This window comes from Callithrix jacchus, chromosome 9, assembly GCF_049354715.1.
Source record: "Callithrix jacchus isolate 240 chromosome 9, calJac240_pri, whole genome shotgun sequence".
NCBI classification, from domain to species: Eukaryota; Metazoa; Chordata; class Mammalia; order Primates; family Cebidae; genus Callithrix; species Callithrix jacchus.
In genome coordinates, this window is record NC_133510.1 from 122,804,479 (window position 1) to 122,828,788 (window position 24,310).

General features: G+C 45.2%; 1 protein-coding gene across 24 annotated transcripts in view; it reads right to left on the reverse strand.

The window, feature by feature from the left end:
• The window catches only part of CIT (citron rho-interacting serine/threonine kinase), a 190,073-nt gene that overhangs the window by 7,000 nt on the left and 158,763 nt on the right, over positions 1-24,310 (reverse strand). For 14 of the 24 annotated variants that reach the window (XM_035257803.3, XM_035257795.3, XM_035257805.3 and 11 more), the window contains 14 exons: positions 19,957-20,094; positions 19,227-19,407; positions 18,949-19,040; positions 18,337-18,441; positions 17,923-18,092; positions 16,280-16,360; positions 15,991-16,126; positions 13,637-13,776; positions 9,796-9,888; positions 6,986-7,094; positions 6,759-6,887; positions 5,864-5,944; positions 3,504-3,582; positions 3,192-3,371 (listed from right to left, as the gene is read on the reverse strand). In XM_035257803.3, the coding sequence (XP_035113694.1) occupies positions 3,192-3,371; positions 3,504-3,582; positions 5,864-5,944; positions 6,759-6,887; positions 6,986-7,094; positions 9,796-9,888; positions 13,637-13,776; positions 15,991-16,126; positions 16,280-16,360; positions 17,923-18,092; positions 18,337-18,441; positions 18,949-19,040; positions 19,227-19,407; positions 19,957-20,094 (1,714 nt within the window). Of the gene's footprint in view, positions 1-3,191; positions 3,372-3,503; positions 3,583-5,863; positions 5,945-6,758; positions 6,888-6,985; positions 7,095-9,795; positions 9,889-13,636; positions 13,777-15,990; positions 16,127-16,279; positions 16,361-16,788; positions 16,834-17,922; positions 18,093-18,336; positions 18,442-18,948; positions 19,041-19,226; positions 19,408-19,956; positions 20,095-24,310 lie in introns of all 24 variants that reach the window. The other 10 variants (XM_054238964.2, XM_078337417.1, XM_054238967.2 and 7 more) reach the window with 1 other exon arrangement.

Sequence of the window (24,310 nt, forward strand, 5' to 3'; positions counted from 1 at the left end):
GGAACTGTGTGGACCACACAGTAAGCAACTCCTTTGAGAGAGACTGTGGTCTCAAAAGCAAGGTGCCTTGCCACCTATCTACGGAGGCAACGAAGGAATACAATCTAATTACAATACTTCAATCTGTTTCTGGCATGACTTGGGAACTACTTAAAGAAGATCTAGACATTTTCAGGGGAGGACTGTGGCGCGCTAGGCAGGCCCTCGTGAGGCAGGGCCAACCCAAGAGTTAGGAGCATTTAATTATTGGCACTTCTGGTTTTTCAGCAAGTTCCTCAGGTTAAAACCACACTAACCAGACATTTCAGATTAATTCCTATACATCCACAAAAAAGAGACTACTCATTAGGACAGTCTTGCCCAAGGGCTTAGTATTTTGTAATATGAGCTGTGGTTCTTCCACCAAATTATGGGCCCCTGGAATATATAGGAAGAATGCTTTCTACACCTCTGTATTCCAGCCACATGGTACGAGGTCCACATAACTATTTATAGGGTAGACACACAGGACTGGTAAACCAGTCCAGAAGATTATCTTAGATCATTTTATGATTCCCTGGTATAAATAATCTCAGGCCTTTTTTGCAGGCCAAGGTTTCAAACTTCCTATACCTTGAGCTGGATCTGGCTCCCAGCACTGTGTCAAAAGGAGGCCAGTCCCACTTCCACACACAGCTGGTGGGACTGCAAACAGGAGAAGCCTTCAGGGCAGAAAACTCTACAGGCTCCATCAGATTTACAAACACCCATCAGCCATCACCCATTCATTCCTTGCCTAGGAATTTATCCTACAGATAGATTCCTCAGCATGTAAAATAATGTAAGGAGAAAGTAATTTATTGCAGCAACAGACTGGAAACAACTCAGACAGCCATTGATGAAGAAGCAGTTAAATAAATTCCTTCCTGGGAAGGAATGTGATGCAAGCATCTAGGAAAAAATGAATGAAGAACTACTTCTCACACTGATATGGAGCAATCTCCAAGCCACATCAAGGCAGAGGAGAGTATGCAGAATATGCTGCCGCTTGTATTAAGGAGGGGAGGATCAAGCGTGGTGGCTCACGCCTGTAATCCCAGCACATTGGGAGGCCAAGACAGGCAGATCACCTGAGGTTGGGAGTTCAAGACCAGCCTGGGCAATGTGGTAAAACCCCATCTTATTAAAAATACAAAAATTAGCCGGGCGTGGCAGTGCATGCCTGTAATCCTAGCTACTTGGGAGACTGAGGCAGGAAAATCGCTTGAACCCAGGAGACAGAGGTTGCAGTGAGCCAAGATCATGCCATTGTATTCCAGGCTGAGCACCAAGAGCAAAACTCGGTCTCCAAACGAAAAAAAAAAAAAAGGAGGGGAGGTTGCGTGCAGTGACTCATACCTATAATCCCAGCACTTTGTGGGGCCAGGGCAGGCAAATCGCTTGAGCCCAGGAGTTCAAGACCAGCCTGGGCAACACAGCGAAACCCCGTCTCTACAAAATATAGCCAGGTGTAGTGGCATGCGCCTATAGTCCCAGCTTCTTGATGGGGAGCTGAAGTTGGGGGACCTCTTAAGCTGGAGAGGCAGAGGTTGCAGTGAGCCAAGATAGCGCCACTGTACTCCAGCCTGGGCACAGAGTGAGACCCTATCTCAAAACCAAAAAAGGAGGGGACGGGCACTTCCGGAATGCCACAGTAAGGACTTCTGACAACCTATTTCTCCATAAAAGCAACAAGATCACTGGCAATTATCAAAATCAATTTTTCAGAGCTCTGGAAATTAACCCTAGCCCTGTAAGTGGTCACTCTTGAGGAAGGATAGAATCAAAGAGTCACGGGCACATGGTTATTTGGCACCTCTGCTTTTCCAGCAAGTTCCTGGGATCAAAACCATGCTGAACAAATGTGTTGCAAGAAAGGCCTGCAACAATCCAAACAGTGGTTATGCAAGGCAAACGAAGGAATCTCAGCAAGAACTGGAAGTTTTGTGACATTTTCACTTGTCCTATACCCACTCCCCTCTCCCCAGATCTGCAGGAGAGTTGAAACCAACGTCCTTGGACCCAGAGTAGTTGTGAAACCAGAAATCTAGTAGCCACCGGAGTGAGCAGATCAGGATCGACGCTCCCCAAATGCCCCATCCCCAGAAAACCGTCACTATCTGACCAGCCTAGCTACACTCCCTGGAAAAGGCCCACTCTCAGGGCATTGGATCTGCCTCTGTTCATTTGTTTGTACAGTTGTCCCTTGGTGGCCTGGGGGACTGGTTCCAGGACTTCCTGTGGACCAAAATCTGTGAATGCTCACATCTTTTATATTAACTGGTGTAGGGCCAGATGCAGGTTCATACCTATAAACCTAGCACTTTGGGAGGCTGAGGCAGGTGAACCACTTGAGCCCAGGAGTTTGAGACCAGCCTGGGCAACATGACGAAACCCCATCTCTACAAAAAATACAAAAATTAGGGCTGAGAACGGTGGCTCATGCCTGTTATCTCAGCGCCTTGGGAGCCTGAGGCAGGCAGATCACAGGGTCAGGAGTTCAAGACCAGTCTAACCAATATGGTGAAACCCCATCTCTATTAAAAATACAAAAAATTAGCCAGGCATGGTGGCAGATGCCTGTAATCCCAGCTACTCGGGAGGCTGAGGCAAGAGAATCGCTTGAATCTGGGAGGCAGAGGTTGCAGTGAGCAGAGACCACACCACTGCACTCCAGACTTTTACAAGGTGTTACTTTTTTTTTTTTTTTTTTCAGATGGATTTTCGCTCCTGTTACCCAGGCTGGAGTGCAATGGCGCAATCTCAGCTCACAGCAACCTCTGCCTCCTGGGTTCAGGCAACTCTCCTGCCTCAGCCTCCTGAGTAGCTGGGACTACAGGCACGTGCCACCATGCCCAGCTAATTTTTTGTACTTTTAGTAGAGATGGGGTTTCACCATGTTGACCAGGATGGTCTTGATTTCTTGACTTTGTGATCCACCCACCTCGGCCTCCCAAAGTGCTGGGATTACAGGACAAGGTGTTACTTTCTAATCCTCCTGATGCTCACAATGGTCTGTGTCATTTCAGTGCCACAGATCGCAAACAAATGAGTGGTTTGGGCTTAAGGACAAAGTGGAGATGGGTATCATTCAACTGGTTTAGTAACATTTCCTTCTGCCTTGCAGAAAAGCATGTTGGCCCCAGTAATGAGGAAGAGGAGAATCTGGTTACCTGCGGGAGGTGGAAGGGCCCCGGTGGTGTTCAGTGCCGGACTCCTTCACGAGGTTTCCCTTGCAGCAAATGACCCGTAATTTATCCTGGTATGAGGACGCCAGGTAAATCGCTCCCGAGGAGATCGCAGGGCCCAGGTAGCGCGGGTTTGGGATGTCCAGATACGCTCGGGCAGGGGTCCTGCAGAGTCCCAGAGTTCCAGTTACCTTCACTGCAGTCTGTCCATTGCTAGGTAGGTTAGGAAGGGTGCAGCCAACCCTGACACCTACCCCAACAGCTGAGGTTTTCCAAGCATGGGAGGATAGTGCTTACCCTGCAGAGGAGCGTGCCTGGATCTCAATTACTTCGAGTGAGTTGAAGTGGGTCACAAAGAGATAGGGTTCTCTGTAGGCTGTGTAATCACCATGCAGGAAAAGTGTGGGCCAAAGAATGATGAAAAGAGGGAAAATCAAAATCTAGCTGCAATGCATTCTTTGACCCGGTAATCCCATGTAAAGCAATTCACCCAACAAATACATATCAATGTGCCAGAATAACCATGCATGTTTGAGGATATTCGCTGCCGTATAGTTTGTTACAGCAGAAGATGAAAAACAACTCAAGTGTACAGTGTAGGGGATTCGTTAAATAAATTTTAATACATCTGGCTGGGCAGGGTGGCTCATAATCCCAGCACTTTGGGAGGTCAAGGCAGGTGGATCACCTGAAGTCAGGAGTTCAAGACCAGCCTGGCTAACATGATGAAACCCCATCTCTACTAAAAATACAAAAAATTAGCTGGAAATGGTGGCACGTGCCCATAATCCCAGCTAATCGGAAGGCTGAGGCAGGAGAATTGCTTGAACCTGGGGCTGTGGGGAAGTTGCAGTGAGCCGAGATCCACTGCACTCCAGCCTGGGTGATAGAGCAAGATTTGGTCTCTCAAAAAAAAAAAAAAAATTATAATACATCTATGGAATCCTGCACAGCTGTAAACATGCATGAAGAAGCTCTCTTTGTACAGATATAAAAAAAATGTCCAAGGTACATTGCTCAGTGTATAAAGCAAGGTTCAGAATAATGTGGGAGGTATGCTACCTTCCTAATTTTTTAAAAGATGGGAAAAAGAATGTATATATTTTATTATGTGCTAGTATTTGCATAAAGTACTGGAAGGATAAGAAACTCATAAGAGCTTTTTTCCTTGGAGGAAGGGGGATGGAGAATTTGGGAGAGGGACACTGGCTGAGACTTTGTTCATAGATATTTAGACATTGCTGGTCTTTTTTTTTTGGAAACGGAGTTTCCCTCTTGTTGCCCAGGCTGGAGTGCAATGACATGATCGCGACTCATCGCAACCTCTGCCTCCCAGGTTCAAGTGATTCTCCCACCTCAGCCTCCAAAGTAGCTGGGATTACAGGCGTGCGCCACCATGCCCGGTTAATTCTTTTGTATTTTTAGTAGAGGTGGTTTCTTCATGTTGGTCAGGCTGGTCTCGAACTCCCAATCTCAGGTGATCCGCCCACCTCAGCCTCCCAAAGTGCTGGGATTACAGGCGTGAGCCACCCAGCCCAGCCATAGACATTGCTGGTCTTCTTAATACTCTATCTCTGTATCACAGTGTCACTGAAACTAGAGCAGACAGGACTAGAACTCCTTTCTGCCTTAAAGGGAAAAGGCACTATTATTCCTGGTGGCAAGACCTGGTATTTGACTTTTTTAAGTCACTTTTTTTTTTTCTTAGTATGCATGCCCTGGTACAGTTCCTTGGCCTTGAATCTGGGCTGACCCTGGGGTCTGCTCTAATCAGTAGAATGTGGTGGAAGTGAGCAGGCTTGCCAGCTTCTGTTTTTGTATTCTTGGAAGAAGCCTGCATGGAAAGCAACAAGGCCTCCAGCCACCAGCTGCAGTTCAGCGCCTACAGTATGGCCAGCACTCATTGCGTGCCATGTTTGTGACACTGTCTCAGGCTTTCTAGTTGTCCCAGTGGCCCTGCTGATATCATATGAAGCAGAACTGTCCAGTGAAGCCACAGAGTCAGGGCCAATGACGAGCTGTTGTTTTAAGTCACTAAGCTTTCAGAAGGCTTGTTATGCAGCAACAGAGAAACAAAATAGCCTTGAAGGGTGTTTGGGCCATGATGGCATTTCAGAACATTCACACAGATACGTATGTACATATTTGTATGTATGTGTGTGTTTAGTCTTTGACCCAACAGTTCCACTTTTAGGAACTTATAATCAGGGGATACTATCTGACAAGTACAAAAAGGTCAGTACTAGGATGTTCACCACAGTGTTATTTACACTTACCAAAAAAAAAAAAAAAAAAAAAAAAAAACAGCACAACCTTACTGCTTTGCCTAAGTAGAACTGGTTAAATGAACAGGTATTCAGCTATGCCATAGGAAATGACTGAAATAAGTCCAGCCTTTGGAAATGACTAAAATAAATCCACAGGGGATTGGTCCCTTTCTAACATGAGAGTCTGGGAAATATTCCCCAGAGCTGGGATTGTGGGCTGGGATTCTTTCCATGAACAGTTCTCCAGGTGACTGTTACACACGGCACTTGGTATCCAGTGGAAATTCACATGCACAATGCTTAGGAAAAAAAAAATTCCATGTGCAAATTCTTTTTAGGACTCCAGCTGCTGGCAAAAGAGAAGCCCCCCCCACACCGAGCCTCACGTACCGAAGGCCAAAGGTAAGCGACTCCACTTGAGATCATCTGTCCGGCTACGTCTTCCGTAAGAATCCACGAACACTCCAAATTCTGCAAGGTGTCAAGAGCATACAGGCATTAGCACAGCGCAGGGCAGGGAGTACCAGTGATGCACAGGGTGATGGGAGAACAAGGAGCAGAGCCAGATGCGACTCACTGTGAAAACCAGAGGCCCTCTGCTGAGCCAGCTCTCAGCTTTATTAAAAATGAGGGATTTTTTTAATTTACTAAATTTTATTAAAGAAAGAAGACTCAAGTGAAAGGAGGAAAGAAATAAGAGGAGAGGGAAAGAGAAAGAGACGGGGAGGCAGGGAATGAAGTGATCAGGAGGAAGGAGGAGAGACAGAGAGGGAAAGATGGAAAGAAGAAAGAAAAGAAAAAGAATGAAACAAAGAAAAAGACCCAAGAAAGAAAGAGAAGAAAGAAGGAAACAAAGAAAAAGACGCAAGGAAAGAAAGAAAGAAAAGGGAGGGGAGGAGAGGGAAGAGGAGGGAAGAGAAGGAGAGGGGAGGGAAGGGAAGCGGAGGGGAGGGGAGGGGAGGGGAGGGGAGGGGAGGGGAGGGGAGGGGAGGGCAAAATAAGTGCAAAGGAAGAGAGAGTAAAGGAAAGGGAGAGAAAGAAAGAGCAAGGGATGGATGAGGAAAACCTGCCTGCTCTTTGTAGAAAATGTGATTAAGTTAGACCGAGCTAGTATCTGGTGGTGGAGAGGAGCATCCCCGAGGGGCCTTCGCGGTACTGGAAGGATGTCCTTGGTACCCCAGACAAACGTATCTGCTCCAGAGCCCCAGGTACCATCCCCCAAATCCTCATGGGTCCCTAGTGTCCATGAGTATCCAAAAAGGCAGTGGGCACAGCCACGACTCACCGTGGAAACACAGCAGGTACTCCTCTCGCTGCCCTGCGCCGTTCACCTGCACGATCGAGACAGGGAAGCTGTTGGAAGAGGCAGCAAACACAGCAGGTGCCAAGGAATGATCATTCTTATCCAGGAATTCTGTAAAGGCAGGCAAGAAGTGGGGCTTCAGGAATGAGTTCCAAGCCTCAGTACGGCCTGAGCCATGGCTGGGGTGGAAAAAAGGATGCAGGCCCTACCCTCAAGTGTGTACTGCTTCATGTCGATTTCATAGAATTTATTGGTTCCGATGAGGATACTGTAATTGGTGAAGTGGATACAGCTGCAGGGCTCTGAGGTCTCTATCTCCTGAGACACGAGGGCAGAAGAGAAGGATGTGAAAGGTAATGCAGGGCAGCCAAAGTCCACGGCTGTTCTGTTTCCGCCTACAGCATCTAGTCAAGCCCTGTAGAAGACTCACCAAGCTTGCTCACATTGTCATACAAGCCATTCATCTTTTTCGTTTTTCTTTAGAGACAAGATCTCGCTCTGTTGCCTAGGTTAGAGTACAGTGGTGCGATCACAGCTCACTGCAGCCTCAAACTCCTGAGCTCAAGGAATCCTCCCACCTTAGCCTCCCAAAGCATTGGAATTACAAGCATGAGCCACTGCACATGGCCCATCCACCTTTCTTGCCTCTTAGGATGAACAGTGATCCATTTCTTATCTCTTCCTATTGTTCCATGCAACCCTAGACTAAGAAAATAAGATCAGGCCGGGTGCAGTGGCTCATACCTGCAATCCCAGCACTTTGGGAGGCTGAGACAGTAGATCACGAGGTCAGGAGTTCAAGACCAGTATGGCCAACATAGTGATACACTGTCTCTACTAAAAATACAAAAATAGTAATAACTAGCCAGGCGTGGTTGAGGGCGCCTGTAGTCCTAGCTACTCAGGAGGCTAAGATAGGAGAATCGCTTGAACCTGGGAAGTGGAGGTTGCGGTGAGCTGAGATTATGCCATTGCCCTCCAGCGTAGGCAACAGAGTGAGACTCCATCACAAAATAAAATAAAATAAAAAAAAAAGAAAAGAAAAAAGAAGATCAAACAGCAGCCAAAAAAAAAAAAGGCAGGGTCAGAAACACCATTCCAGGCCAGGCACAGTGGCTCACGCCTATAATCCCAACACTTTGGGAGGCTAAGGCAAGTGGATCACCTGCAGTCAGGAGTTCAAGACCAGCCTGGCCACCATGGTGAAAATCTGTCTTTACTAAAAATACAAAAAATTAGTGGCAGCCACCTGTAATCCCAGCTACTCAGGAGGCTGAGACAGGAGGATCATTCGAACCTGGGAGCAGAGGTTGCAATGAGCCGAGATCGCACCATTGCACTACAGGCTGGGTGACAAGAGCAAAACTCCGTCTCAAAAAAAAAGAAAAGAAACACCATTCCAATGAAGAGACAAACCTTGAACAATATGACATTCTTATCAGAGGAAAAAGAAGACTGGAAAAATACACCGACTATTAACAGTGGTGGTTAACAGCAGTGGTTTTGGTTTCCTTCTTTTTGCTAGCTTCTAAGTGTCCAGTTTGAACCTGTGTTACCTATACAGTCATCGTCACGATCGTTATTATTGTCATCTTAATTATCTGCTTCCTGATTATTTTCAGGCCAACTAATGTCATCAAAATACCAAATCAAAATATGTGACTGGGAATCATAAAGCAGCAATGATTTCTGGGAATTTTCCTCAAACTGACAGTTCAAATTCTAATGCGCATTATCATCATCACTGAACATTTCTCGGTCACCTACTAAGTATGGGAAAACTTGGAGGCAGCATGATATAGCGAAATGGCAGAAAATCAAACTTCAGTTTTGGTCTCGACTTTGTAACTGCGGATTTTCTGCCAGCTCCAATTGTCTTCCCTGAAAATTGGGAATAACTATCTCTGCTTTTCTTAACTGCTATGAAAGGTATTTGTAAAAACAGCCAGTTCAGTCCCTGGTAGGGTGGGCACTCAATGAACACGCAAACTAAACCAACACCACCCTGCCCAGAATGTAGCAGTTTCTCTAACAGGTAATGACCCTTATATATTATTCACCCTTCATTTCACTTTTTTTTTGAGATGGAGTCTTGCTCTGCTGCCCAGGCTAGAGTGCAGTGGCACAATCTCGGCTCACTGCAACCTCCACCTCCCAGGTTCAAGCAATTCTCCTGCCTCAGCCTCCCAAGTAGCTGGGATTACAGGCACTTGCTACCACACCCAGCTAATAATATTTGTATTTTTAGTAGAGACAGGGTTTCACCATGTTGGCCAGGCTGATCTCAAACTCCTGAACTCAAGTGATCCACCCTTCTCAGCCTCCCAAAGTGCTGGGATTATAGGTGTGAGCCACCGCACCCGGCCTCGTTTCACTTTTGAGACTAATCATGAAAGCATCAGAAATATATTAGGCTTGGAGGAGTGGGACACTCTAGGTAGGGACATCAGACAGCATTCTCCAGAAGCCAGGCAGATTTAAGGATCTAACACACATCTCATCCACACTGCAGTCAGCATCACAGCTCACTCTGCTCCGAGGAGCCGCAGCTCTCTAATTACATATCAAAATAGTGCTAACACTGGTTATTCCAGAAGGTTATAATAGAAACCTGTAGAACTGGAGAAAGATTCTGATAAGTGCTACCTGGGGCTGCTGGCTTCTTAGAAAGAGCCCCTTTCTTTTTTCCACTGGTTTGAAGGAAGTGTCTCCAGTATCTCTTCCTATCAGTCAACCTTCTGCTGTAATAAAAGGCTGAATGCACCGGCCTGGATGGGGAGGCAGTTCGCAAATCGGAGAAGAAAAGCAAGGAGGGAAACCACAGCTACTAGTGGCCCCAGAGGATCCTCCATAAAGGAAGGATCTCGCTCACTACAGAGGTCACCTAGGCTGAGGGACTCCAGGGTGGAAGGAACCCAGTCCAGGCCGTGTCCCAAGACAGCACACCTTCCACATTGGCTCCCTGAGACTGGCAGGACTGGCTTTCCCACATTCAACCAAGGCAAGACCCAGAACTTACTTTCCGAATGCAATATTTGCTGAGGTTTTCATTGTAGCGGAGAATGACGACTTTGCTGGGCATGGCTGCACAGATGCAGAGCCCGTTCTCAATCTGAAAAGCAACCAAGAAAAGAAAAAGACTGTCACCAGTGTGATACCAGCTGTGGGGCAAAACTAGGAAAAGCTCTTAACCTCCGTGCTGATGATTTAGACCAGATCCTTCTGTGTGGTGCAGGGAGGACTGTCCTGGGATATGAGCAGTATCCCTGGCCTTGACCCACTAGATGCCTACAGCATTTCGATTTGTGACAATCAAAAATGTCTCAAAGCTGGGCGCGGTGGCTCATGCCTGTGATCCCAGCACTTTGGGAAGCTGAGTCAGGTGGATCACAAGGTCAGGAGATCGAGACCATCCTAGCCAACATGGTAAAACCCCATCTCTACTAAAAATACAAAAACTATCTGGGCTTGGTAGTATGTGCCTGTAATCCTAGCTACTTGGGAGGCTGAGGCAGGAGAATCGCTTGAACCAGGGAGCCGGAGGTTGCAGTGAGCCAAGATCGCGCCACTGCACTCCAGCCTAGCAACGCAAACCAGAGTGAGATTCTGTCTCAAAAAAAAAAAAAAATCTAGAGTCATTACCAAATGTCCCCTGGTAGGGCAGAATTGCTCCTGGTTGAGAACCAAGGCTTTACGTGGGATCCAGAGAAGGCTTCAAGAGCCACCTAACACCACACACATTTCCCACGTATGTGCCTTCTAGTGGAGACAGAATCTTTTGACAAACTTAGTGGGGAGCGGGAGGAGAAAGAATGACAGAGGGGAGAGGAAAGGTAGTAGAGACTGCTATACAAATTTAGAGAAAAAAAGTGTTTTTTTTTTTTTTTTTTTTGAGATGCAGTCTCACTCTGATACCCAGGCTGGAGTGCAGTAGCACGATCTCGGCTCACTGAAACATCCACCTCCTGGCTTCAAGCAGTTCTTCCTCAGCCTACCAAGTAGCTGGGACAACAGACACGCACCCCCCGCCCAGCCAATTTTGTATTTTTAGTACAGATGGAGTTTCGCTATGTTGGCCAGGCTGGTCTTGAACTCCTGGCCTCAAGTGATCCACCTGTCTCAGCCTCCCAAAATGCTGGGATTATAGGTGTGAGCCACCACACCGGCCCAAATTTAGAGAAAATTCCAATCCAAAGGGAAAAGTTCTTAGCTAAGAACTCATACATGTGCAGAGTTCTACATCAAAACGCTCTCTTTCTAGAACAGCTGAAACCTTTTTACTTCTCTGGCTACAACCAGATCTTTATCATTCGCCAAATGGGGCTTACTGCTCAAATCAGTCCTGATATGAAGGCCAGCAGCTGGTACAGTGGGTGAGTGAGGATGGGCTGGAATAAGGGAGGAACACACAGGAAAAGGGAAATTGTTAGCAATGTTCTATTTCTTGGACTGGGTCGTGGGTGTGTGGATGTTTATGACAGTATTAATCTTAATGATTTACATATATGTTCCATACATGTTTTGAACAGTTATTAGAATGAAAACAATTTCTAATTTAAAAAACAAATTTTTATTAGCTATGCGTGGTAGCGCATGTCTGTAATCCCAGTTACTTGGGAGGCTGAGGCATGAGAATCACTTGAAGCCAGGAGGCAGAGGTTGCAGTGAGCCAAGATCGCACCACTGCACTCCAGCCTGGGCAACAGAGTGAGACTCTGTGTCAAAAACAACAACAACAAATTTTTGGCCAGATGCAGTGGCTCATGCCTGTAATCCCAACACTTTGAAAGGCCAAGGTGGGTTGAGGCCAGGAGTTCAAGACCAGCATGGCCAATGTGGCAAAACCCCATCTCTACTAAAAATATAAAAATTGTCCTGGTGTGGTGGTGCACATCTGTAGTCCCAGCTACTTGGGAGGCTGAGGAAGGAGAACTGCTTAAAGCTGGCAGGTGGAGGCTGCAGTGAGCTGAGATCAAACTAGTGCACTCCAGCCTGGGTAACAGAGCAAGAATCTGTCTCCAAAAAAAAAAAAAAAAAGTTGATTGAGTGGCTGAATGAACGATGTGCAGTGTGCTGTCTTCTGAGTAGCAAAATGTGATGGTTTTCAAAAGTAGAATGCCAGTGGCCTCAAAGGGTCTCTAAACACCTGATTCAGACTTCACTAAAGTTATACATGTACATGTATATATACCCACAGACACTCTTTTTTATTATTTTCTACTTTAACTTTTAAGTTCAGGGGCACATGTGCAGGTTTGTTATATCAGTAAACTCATGTCGTGGGGGTTTGTCGTACAGATTATTTCATCACCCTCGTATTAAGCCTAGTATCCATTACTTATTTTTCCTGATCCTCTCCCTCCTCCCAACCTCCACCCTCTGATAGGCCTCAGTGTGTTTGATTCCACTCTATGTGTCCATGTGTTCTCATCATTCAGCTCCCACTTATAAATGAAAACATGCGGTATTTGATTCTCTGTTTCTACGTTAGTTTGCTGAGAATAATGGCCACCATCTCCATCCATGTCCCTGCACAGGACATGATCTCATTCTTTTTCATAGCTGCAGAGTAGTCCATGGTGTATATGCACCACATTTTCTTTACCCAGTCTATCACTAATGGGCATTTAGGTTGATTCTCTGTCTTTGCTATTATGAATAGGCTGCAATAAACATATGCATGCATGTGACTTTATAACAGAATGATTTATATTCCTTTGGGTATATATTCAGTAATGGGACTGCTGGGTTGAATGATATTTCTGTTTTTAGTTCTTTGAGGAATCCCCACACTGTCTTCCACAATGGTTGAACTAATTTGTACTCCCACCAACAGTGTATAAGTGTTTCCTTTTCTTCACAACCTCACCAGCATCTGTTTTTTGACTTTTGGATTAAAGAAGCGAACAAAGGTATTTTATGTGCCAATTTTCAACATGCCAGAAGCTACAAAAGAATTAACTTGAGTTCTCATGAGCTGACTTTATCTTAAGTAAATGCCAAAAATTTGAATTTTTAAATTTCTAGTAATGAAACATACTTTCATCTAGTTCAGACATGGAGATCCACATTAGATCTTTTTTATAAGGTTCCCCTCCCTCCCTCCTTCCCTCCCTCTCTCTGTCTCTCTCTCTCTCTCCCCGTCCCTCCCTCTCTCTGACACAGGAGACACACACACACTTATTTTCAAATTATGGATCATCCTTCCAGTTTTGTTCATTTTCTTCCCACTTTTCTCTCAGACATTTCCTTTAGATTCAAAACCTGTACAAGTTTCATGGCTACACAAATTATTTCACATGCCTAAAGGAAGCAACAGAAATTTAACCTAGTTTGAGGATGTACAACTCTGAAAGTTGTCAGAATCAAAATGGAGTTGCCAAAGTTAAGAAAACCCTGACAACAAGAGCAGGAGAAGGCCATGAAGAGAGGGTTGTCACACTTGTATGCCTGATAAAAAAGAGACTCAGCAAAAACAACAAAGCTCACTGCAATCTCACACAAAACATACTTCTGCCAGGACATCTGCCCAGAGACTACCTGTCCAACCTCCGATAGGCGTCAGTCTTGTTACTAATCTTTAAAGCCAAGGATAATTACTTCAAAAAGATTATGGAATCCTGACTTACAAACCTCTGTCTTCCTTTATCTCCCTAGATACCCACGTAGTTTATAATGGCACGTGAATTCCCATTGCAAAGCCTTATTCCCAAATCAATCTCTTTTCTTTTAGAGACCCCTCTTTGTTTATTATTTAAACTGACACAATCTGGAAGGTTCAAATCAATGAGCTCTGTGGGACAAGAGGTAGTGCCAATTTCCAGAACATTCCACCAACTGGGACTGTGAAGAGAGCTTACCTTGCCAGCCCCAAACAAGTGGCAGCCCTTCACAGCCTCGAAAATGTTGGGTGAGATGTCTGGCTGGGCTGGAAGGTGGGACTGCGCTAGGGACTGCTTCACCTTCTTCACATCAACAAGACACAGTGCCCGTTCTTCTCCTATATGGGAAAAGCAACCTCTCGTTAATGCAAAGCTGTTAAGTAAAGGTGTGGGATGGTAATGGTAGTTCTAGTCACATGGTAGTCCTAGTAAAAGTCCTGAAAGGCCACACAGATGAACTGAGTTTTCCTACAAATCCCTACAAACACATTTTAGGTCCTTGATTGATTGATTGATTGATTGACTGATTGATTCATTGGTTGGCTGGTTGATTTTCAGATGGAGTCTCACTCTGTCACCCAAGCTGGAGTGCAATGGGGTGATCTCAGCTCAACTGCAACCTCCACCCCCTGGGTTGAAGCAGTTCTCCTGCCTCAACCCCTGAGTAGCTGGGATTACAGGCACACACCACCAAACCCAGCTAAAATTTTTTTTTTTTTTTTGTATTTTTAGTAGAGATGGTGTTTCACCATGTTGGTCAGGCTTGTCTTGAACTCCTGACCTCATGATCCACCTGCCTTGGCCTCCCAAAGTGCTAGGATTACAGGCGTGAGCCACCCAGCCCAGCCCAGGTCCTTGATTTAAATCGAAGACAAAAACAAGTGGTCTTTTAGTCAAGATTCTGAGGAGGGTGGAATTCTGCAGACATAAAATTGGAGAATGTGAACTGTACTTTCAAACATGCTCCCCAGCAAAGTAAAGAAAGAATGTGTGAGGGAGGAATGAGGGGGCATTCTATGAAGAAACAGGCTGAGACTATCCAAATATGTGGATGTCAGGAGAGACAAGAGGCTGAGGAACTGCTCCATGTTAAAGGAGACTAAAGGCATGATTAAATGCAATGCAAATTCTGGGATGTTACAGGAGCCACAGGTAAAATCTAACTATGGGCAGCATCATGGATACTTGTATTATCCTAAGGGTCAATTTCTTAAATGCAAAAATTATAGCATGTGAAACTATTCTGTGTGATACTCTACGTGTGGATACACGTCATTATACATTTTTCAAAACCCATAGAATGTATACCACCAAGAGAGAACGCTTATGTAAACTATAGACTTAGGGTGACAATGATGTGTCAGTGTCTATGTGTCAAGTTCACTGATTGTAACAAATGTATCACTCTGGTGGGAGATGTTTGTAGTCGGGGAGGCATGTATGAGAACGGGCATATACTGAAGCTCTCTGTACCTTCCAATTTTGCTGTGAATCTAAAACTGCTCTAAAGAATAAAATAAGGAAGAGGGGGAAGAAAAAAATTAGATTAAGAAAGGCCAGTTCTTGACCATAGTATGTCAGTCCCTGGATCCAGCCATGCCTGAAACAAGGCCTGTTTGTTTTTCGTTTTTTTCTGAGACGGAGTGTTACTCTGTTGCCCAGGCTGGAGTGCAGTGGCATGATCTCAGCTCACTGCAACCTCCGCCTCTTGGATTCAAGCAATTCTCTGCCTCAGCCTCCTGAGTAGCTGGGATTACTGGCGTGCACCACCATGCCTGGCTAATTTTTGTATTTTTAGTAGAGATGGGATTTCACCATGTTGGCCAAGCTGGTCTTGAACTCCTGACCTCATGATCCACCCACCTCAGCCTCCCAAAGTGCTGGGATTACAGGAGTGAGCCACCACGCCCGGCCCTGCTGATGTTTTAAACACTGAATCGATATATTATTGTTTTCCCCTTTAATAATTTAATGTCACTAACATAGTGAGAAATAAATTGTGCCCTGGTGATGTGATAGAATGCCCTCATCCTTAGGTTGATACACTGAAGAACGTGGCATCATACCTGCAACTAACTCTCAAATGGTTCAGGAAAGAGAGAGAGAGAGAGAGAGAGAATGTGTGTGTGTGTGTGTGTGTGTTAGGAAGAGAGAAAAAAATATAACAAAATATTAGCAAATGGTGACTCGAGAGTGACCACAGAGTAACAGAGTAAGCGAGCTCTCAGAATGTCATGGCCCACAGTGGTTTCGTTGCAATCAGGACAAAGGGTTTGGCTCTAGTGAGTCTTTGAGGCTTAGCGCTCTTCACTTGGCACAGCAGGGGGATGTTCTTTGGGAATGTCAGACTATGCTAAACTGGATACCGGAAGAAAACTGACTCTGGACAGAGGGGGTCCATTAGCTGAGGCTTGGCCATCTATGGGGACACAGAGATAAGAGCTACGATGGCTCCCCTCTTGCTAGTTTGTGTTTTATGAGCATGAAATGTGGTTTAACATACAGACTCCCTTCAAAGTAAAGAAAAGGCACCATGTCCTTTGGCCTCACACCTGCTATCATGAGTAGCTTCTCCAGGTCCTTGATAATATAAATTTGGAAGACTGCTCCAATTCCTGGGACGTGGGTTAGGGAGTTTTTCAAGACATTCAGGGCATAGAGCCCTTCCTCGGTGCCCACCAACACCACCTGCAAGGGCAGAAGTCCGAAGGCAGAACATAAGCACAATCATGTCACCAGAACAATCTCCAGTAGGAGCCACAAGGCGTCCATAGCCCTTTCCTTCTTGATGGCGTGTGGCTGTAACCAGACACCAGCTGGCCGTGCCCACGCAAACATTACCTGGTCACTGAAGGGCAGTGTGCAGTTCATGTCTAGACGGTCATCACCTTCCAGTTTCAGCAGGGAGTTTCCAAGCAATTTCTTTTCATAGGTGCAAGCAAAGAAAAAAAGAAGACATAGTGAGGCTGATCTGTCTATGAGCAAACCATCCAGAGAGACCAAGAGAAGGTTAAGGACATGTTATTCCTGGAAATGCTCAGAAACATACATTTGCTCTTAGCTCACCCCGTATTTTGATCTGAGCTCCAAATGCAAAATGCGAGTGCTACTGGTATCTCTGGGGCAGTTGTTAATTAGCATCTGAGTGATAACTTGGCTGGGATGCAGAAATAAGGGAGTGGAGTAGACATGGAAAGCTATTCTGTGAGATAAAATAAGCTGAAGCTAAAGAGGTTTCACCTGCTCAGGGTTAATAAGACACATGAAAGACTCCTTCCCCCATCAGGCTGCAGCAGAAGTGCAAAGGCGCAGTGTTAGCAGTGAGCCAGCATGCCTCTGCATCTCTTTACCTGAACCCAGGCAGGCAGAAGCTCATAAGAAACACAGTCTTGAGCCTGTTGTACACATATTAACAAGGATTTCAGTAAAAGGCTCATGTGTATAACAACAAGCAGGTCATCCAGACAGGTCTAACCACTGAGTGAAGCTCTTTTCAAGAGGCTCATGGTTAAGAATCTTTCAAGTCAGTTACCACATAAAGTGTTTATTAGGAGTGAAGTGTCTGAAAAAAGCTGTTTGGTCTTCACTGGAGCAAACACCAATGAGCAATGAGCACTGTTTGTATCCTGGAACATTCTAGGTGGGGTGATGCCAATCACAGCACACCTACGTTTCTAACATCTTAAGGATAAGTAGGACTCCAAAGCTGCCTACGGAAGAGCAAATACTGCGAAAACAACTGAGACGCTTATGAAAAGCCTTCCTGGCGGGGATGGGCTGCCGGCAGTCTATTGTACTGCTTCATGGCCAGAGTGCTTCTAACTCAGGCCTCCAAACCAGACAAACTCGTGAGTAAACAGGACACAGGATTTCCTTATAAGTACATTTGCAGTTGCATCACCACAACCAAGTTCTGCAATCCATCAGAGTAGGCTGCCGATGCCAATTCCTCCATTCTTTTTGCTTTGTTTTGGTTTTAGAGTCCAAATCTTGCTCTGTTGCCCAGGCTGGAGTACAGTGGCAGAATCATAGTTCACTGGAGCCTCAAAGTCCTGGGCGATCCTCCAGCCTCAGCCTCCCTTCTAGCTGGAACTACAGGTGCATGTCACCACACCTGGCTAACTTTCTTTCTTTCTTTTTTTTTTTTTAGAGATGGGATCTTGCTATCTTGCCCAGTCTGGTTTCAAACTCCTGAGCTCAAGTAATCCTCCTGCCTTGGCCTCCTGGGTTACTGGGACCACAGGCATGAACCAGCACATCCCTGATTCCCACACTCTAAATGGCTCAGGATGCCACACAAGCTACCCTGGTACTTGTGCCTTCATCACCACCAGACTCCTGGCCGTGACAGTCTGGAGCCATCAGCGCTTTGAGAAGGAGCCCGAGGGGAATCAAGATGGCCAATGGGATTCTTGTTGTTAACACCAGTTACCAAGTCAGCCCCCTTTACAAACACAACCTCCAGGGCCCGTTTTCATACTCACAGCGTCAGCTTCTGCTTTTTCCCTAGAAACTCTCCCACCTGCGACAACTGATTCTAAGGCGGTGACCCAGCGCTGTTTGTCGGGGAAGCTAGGAGCTAGCAAGTAGAGGGTTCTCCCAGGCCAGCAGGTGGTGTGCGGGTGAGATTCCATCTTCAGTATGTATGGGACATCTAGGAGATTTCACAGAGAGCACAGGATTGGGTGTGGATTTCCCCCGTTCCCACTGGGAGGGAAGGCCCTTGAGAGATCAGAGATCCCACCAAACCAGCAAGTCCCAGTTACCGCCAATGCAGAGGGCAGAGGAAGATGGGCCTCCTTTGCAGAGTCAATCTTCCCTGTACCACCCCTTCTGTCCCTGCTGACTGGCCAAGCCCGGCCCACCTCCAGGGCGGGGCTCCTCCAGCTCCTCCTCACCTGCTTTGGCTGTATTTGCGAGTTCGGAAGCACCAACGGCACCATGAATAGATACATCCCCATCAGGAAGGCACAGCTCAAATTCTTCCACCGGCCTCTGTCCAGCTTGGTGCAAAGAGGAAGGGCAGAAAGAAAAACAAAAGAACAGGAACAAGAACAAGGGGAGAAGAGAGAGCAAGAGAGACAGCAAGGGAGAGAGAGAGACAGGGTACGTGTGTAAAGAGAGGCGCACGAGAACAAAGAAGGGACAGAGGTGTGCAGAGAAGGCAGAGAGGGAAGATAAAAAAAATAAAGTGTGTCAGATGAGTAGCACAGTCAAATTTCTGATGACGATGCGGATTTATGGGTTAGTTGACTGAGGCAGAAGTTCTCGGAAGGTGTATTAGCAGGTGGAATCTTCAGGGCAGCGCCCTGCGGGTTCTTCAGGGGGGAGACCTATAGATGTGAGTATCGCACCAATAACCTTTAGAGAAGTCATTTGGTTTGTAAGTTTCAAAAATGGAAAAGCTAGAAGGCTTGCAAGGCAGTCCAAAAAACAAAGCCTTCGCGCCAGCACTGGGGAGACCTGGGTTAGCCACGTGCAACGACCTTCCCCCTAAATTCTTAATTTACCTTCTCTGGCTTCACTGTCATAAATGAGGACTTTTGATCCCTCCAGGACAATGTACTTCCTGTCCCAGCCTTGCTGTCCTCGTTTGTTATTCCTGGAGAAAGAAAGATGGAAAAGAAAAATGTCTGAACTCAGAAGAATCATCAGGCTGGAGGAGGACGGGATGAGGGGGTGGTAGAGGTGGGAGAGTTCCTAGAAAAGACACTTCCCTAGAAAACATCAGGGACAGAAGTGGCTTGTGCCAGCACCTGCTCCAGTCCAAGCCACCCTGCCATGGTACCTGGGCACCTTCATCCACCCTTCCAGGTGCAAGCTGCTGCCAGGCTCCTTGGTCTGGAGACCCGGGGAGTTCATTTTGTCACGGCAGAAGGCCTCGGTGAAGTGTGTGGCGTATTCAGCAGGCAGGCCGCAGGTGGCTGGCAAGCACGTGGAGCACTTGGGGTGACACATCACCTGACATTCTAGAAAAGAACAGTGAGCCACCTGAGGGCATGCTCAGCCGACCCTGGATTCTTCTCTTCCTCTGCCAGCCAACCCCAGGGATTCTCTACCCCCAGCCAGGCCCAGAGAGCCTGGCCCTGACTTGCAGGTAGTCTCCTGAGCTTCCTTGGTGCCAGGCCCATGCAGAAAAGGGAAACGAAAGTGCCAAGTGCTCTTGACCCAGTTTTCCAGGCTTCAATCCAGGCTGCCCACAAACAGGTGTATAAAGAACACGTCTGCATGTTTCCATTGGAGCCAGCGGAAAGGTAAGGAGAGACCAGCCTGACAAAAAGGGGCTGGGAATTAGCAAAGCCCAAGGCACTTTGAACAGCAGGTTAGAGTCCTGAGCTGCAGACATATATAAACTCACAGCTTTAACAGGGGAAAAATAGCATCCTCCCACTGAAATAAGAAGCTCGAAAATGAATGCACTACATGATGAGTTAGGAAAAAATCACCTCCACCTGATCGACTTTTTTTAGCTGGAGACGCACAGGTGCCCAGCACACATGCACAGATGCTGATCTTACCAAGACATTTGGATGCCTGGCGTCCAAAGTGCACGGTATCCAAACAAACAGCACACTTTGTGGCTCGCATGTTCAGTCCTACATTGAATCGGTGAGGAATATTGTGGTGCATGCGTTCCTTGAGACGCCGACTAAATTCTGGAGGAAAATGTTTTAAAAAATCATTAGAGTACTGCAAACAATACCAACAGGAAAGTGAAAAGACAACCCACAGAATGGGAAAAAATACTTGCAAACCAAATTTCTGATGAGACACCTATCTAGAATATATAAAGAACTCTTACAACTCAACAATAAAAAGACAACCCAATTTTAAAATGAGCCAAGAATTTAGACAGACATCTCCCCAAAGAGGATAAATGGCCAACGAGTACATGAAAAGATGCTCAACATTATTAGTCATTAGGGAGAAGCAAATCAAAACCCTAAGCAGACATCACTTCACAACCACTAGGATGTCTACAGTCTAAAACAAGGAAAATGAGTGTTGTTGAGGATGTGGAGAAACTGGAACCCTCACATTCCTGGTGAGAATGTAAAAATGGTGCAGCTACTTTGGAACTCAGTCTGGTAGTTCCACAAACGGTTAAACATGGTTACCCCAGGATCCGGCAATTCCGCTCCTAGCCATATACCCAAGGGAACTGAAAACATATGTACCCACAAAAATCTGCAGATAAGTGTTCACAGAAGCACAATTTATGACAGCTAAAAAGTAGAAACAACCCAAATGCCCATCAACGGTGATATGATTTGGCTGTGTCACCACCCAAATCTCATCTTGAATTACAGCTGCCATTATTCCCATGTGTTGGGAGGGAACTGGTAGAAGATAATAGAATCATGGGGGTGATTTCGCCCATACTGTACTTGTGGTACTAAAAAAGTCTCACAAGATCTGATGGTTTTATAAGGGGAAATCCCTCTCGCTTAGTTCCTATTCTCTTTTGCCACCAGCATGTAAGACATGCCTTTTGCCTTCCACCATGACTGTGAGGCCTCCGCAGCCACATAGAACTATGAATCTATTAAACTTCCTTTTCTTTTTGGTTTTTTTTTTTTTTTTTTTTAGGGAATCACTGATAATGAGAAGAGTGAATATAAACCATCATCAGTTTACTTTTTCCTTTTTTTTTTATTTTTATTTTTTTTAGAGACAGGGTTTCGCCATGTTGGCCAGGCTGGTCTCAAACTCCTGACCTCAGGTGATCTGCCCGCCTCAGCCTTCCAAAGTGCTGGGATTACAGGCGTGAGCCACTGTGCCCGGCTAAACTTCTTTTTCTTTATAAACTACCAAGTCTCAGGTATGTCTTTATGAGCAGCATGAAAATGCACTAATACAAATGGATTAATGGACAATCAGATGTGCCATCTACACAATGGAATATTATTTGGCCATGAAAGGAATGAAGTTCTGATACATGCTACAACACAGGTGAACCTTGAAAACATTCCATTCCGTGAAAGAACTCAGACACAAAAGGCCACATGCAGTATGATTCATCTATATGAAATGTCCAAGAGACCAAATCCACAGAGACAGAAAGTAGACTGGCAGTTGCCAAGAGGAACATTAGTGGAAGAAGAATGTGGGGGACTGATAATGGGTATGGAGTATTTTTTGGGTGGAGGTGCCAAAATCATTCAAAAAATTAGAATGTGATAAGGGTTACACAGCCCTGTAAACTTACTGAAAAAGACTGAATTGTACATGTTTAATGAATGAACTGTACAGTATGCAAATTATATCTCAATAAAACCGTTAGAACAGGTTAGTTACAGATTGCAAAACTATTTTAACACTAACAGATGCATCTAGATTTATAAAACTCAACCTAAAATCTCCATTATCCACTTATTAAGAATCAGTCTTTAAGAACATATCACTGGTACGAGACTGACTGGCTATTTAATGGCACAGATGTCTGTGGGCATAAAAAAATAAGCTTTTAAATCAATTGTAAATATTTTAGTCATGAAAGCTTTATTTTCCATGTATCTAGAGCTTTTCAGAATCCAATTTAAAAAATCACTATTATGAATTATAGAATTTCTAATTATCAAATATATAAAATTGAAGAATTCTTTTATGTCCAGTTTTTCTAAGAATAAATTCCTTTTGCTTAAAATCCAACTTTTATGAATATAAGAGTTTAAATTTAAATGTAAGAACAGATTCCTACATTTGTATTCCAGTCTGTTAAAATTAAGAACATTAGCCAGGTGCAGTGGTTCATGCCTATAATCCTAGCACTTAGCAAGGCAGAGGCATGAGGACTGCTTGAGCCTAGGAGTTTAAGATCAGCCTGGGCAATGTAGTGAGACCCTGTTCTCCACAAAGAGAAAAAAAAAATAACAAGATTAATTTTTTTCCATTTAATAGGCACCCTCTCAACAGCAACCTAACTAATTAGAAGCAACTTTCAATATAATAATCCACCCTTATGCTCAGGGGTTATATTCCAAGACTCCAGTGGATGCCGGGAACCACAGATGGTACTGAATTCTGTATATACCGTTTTTTCAATCTGATAACCAAGACAGGTACTAAGTGACTAACAGACAGGGAGCAAATACAGTGTGGATATGTGGGACAAAGGGATGATTTGCATCCCAGGCAGGATGGAGCAGGGCCATGTGCAATTTCTTCTTGCAACTTGGAATGGCACACAATTTAAACTTAACAATTATTTCTGGAAATTTCCATTTATTATTTTCAGACTGCAGATGACCACATAACCGAAACCACGGAAAGTGAAACCACGGATAATAGGGGACTACTATGGAGAGAAAATCTCAAGATCAAAATTTGCGAATCCAACTCTGATATGCTCTCCTTATAACATCATCCCCCTTCCTTTCTTGGAAAGGTGCAAGGAATAAATAACAGGGATGCACTTTCAAACTGTTTGGTGCAATATACCTGAAGAAGCACTATACTGCAGTATTATCACTATTCAGGGAAGCTTCACAGCCAGAAGCACTGCTTGCTTCTATTTGTCATCACTATTTTAGTGACTTTAAGAGTAAAGCTCTTTGGTAGGGCACCGTGGCTCATGCCTGTAATCTCAGCACCTTGGGAGGCCAAGGCAGGTGGATGGCTTGAAGTCGGGAGTTCAAGACCAACCTGGCCGACATGGTGAAACTCCCGTCTCTAGTAAAAATACAGATTAGCGGGGCATGGTGGCACACACATGTAATCCCAACTATTTGGGAGACCGAGGCACGAGAATCACTTGAACTTGGGAGGCAGAGGCTGCAATGAGCTGAGATCACGCTACTGCTCTCCAAGCCTGGGCGACAGAGTGAGACTCCGTCTCAAAAAAAATCTTTTTTTAAGTAAAGCTCTTTGATTCAAGAAGTTATATAAGAAAAGGACTTCTGGCTAAAGAAAAACAGCTGCAACAACAAAACACCATCTGGTTTACAACCAAAACAGGTTTGATTGCAGTGCCATGATGCTAAACTGCAGCTCTACCCTAGTCTTCCTAGGACACTCCAAACCAGCTTTCTTGGCTTTTTTTAAAGTCCTTTTCAGCTCTAGGTAAACAGAGTACATTTGAGACCAGAAAGAAAACTCCTCACACTGCCGGCAGAAATAGACATTGGCACACACTACCAACACTCAAAATGTATGTAACCTTTAACCCAGTGATTCATTTCCCAGGAATGTCTCCAGGCACAACACCCACAGAGGCACAGGATGTCCTCTGCAAGGTGTTTACAGTAACAAGGGACTGGAAACAACCTAAATGGCCATCAGCAGGAGTCTGATTTAACAGATGAATTTCAGAGTCACACCACAGAATACCGTGTGGTTTTCTGAAAGGATGAGGTAGGTCCTTTTGTACTAATATGAAACCCTCTAAGATAGTATTTTAATGAAATGAAAGTGTCTTGCACTGTACACTGTAGTGTGCTGTCATATTTGTAAAAGAAAAAAGTCCTGAGAGAGAGATGTGCTTTTTGTTGTTGTCGTTGTTGTTGAGACGGAGTTTCACTCTTGTTGCTCAGGCTGGAATGCAGTGGCGCGATCTCAGTTCACCGCAACCTCTGCCTCCCAGGTTCAAGCAATTCTCCTGTGTCAACCTCCTGAGTAGCTGAGATTACAGGCATGTGCCACCACACCTGGCTAATTTTGTGTTTTTCGTAGAGACAGGGTTTCTCCATGTTGGTTAGGCCTGTCTCAAACTCCTGACCTCAGGTGATCCGCCCGCCTCAGCCTCCCAAAGTGCTGGGATTACAGGCGTGAGCAACCGTTACGATATTTATAAAAGAAAAAAGAGCTGAGAGAGAGATCTTTTCATACTGTTTGTTTGGTTTTTTTGGATGAAGTCTCACTTTATCACGCAGG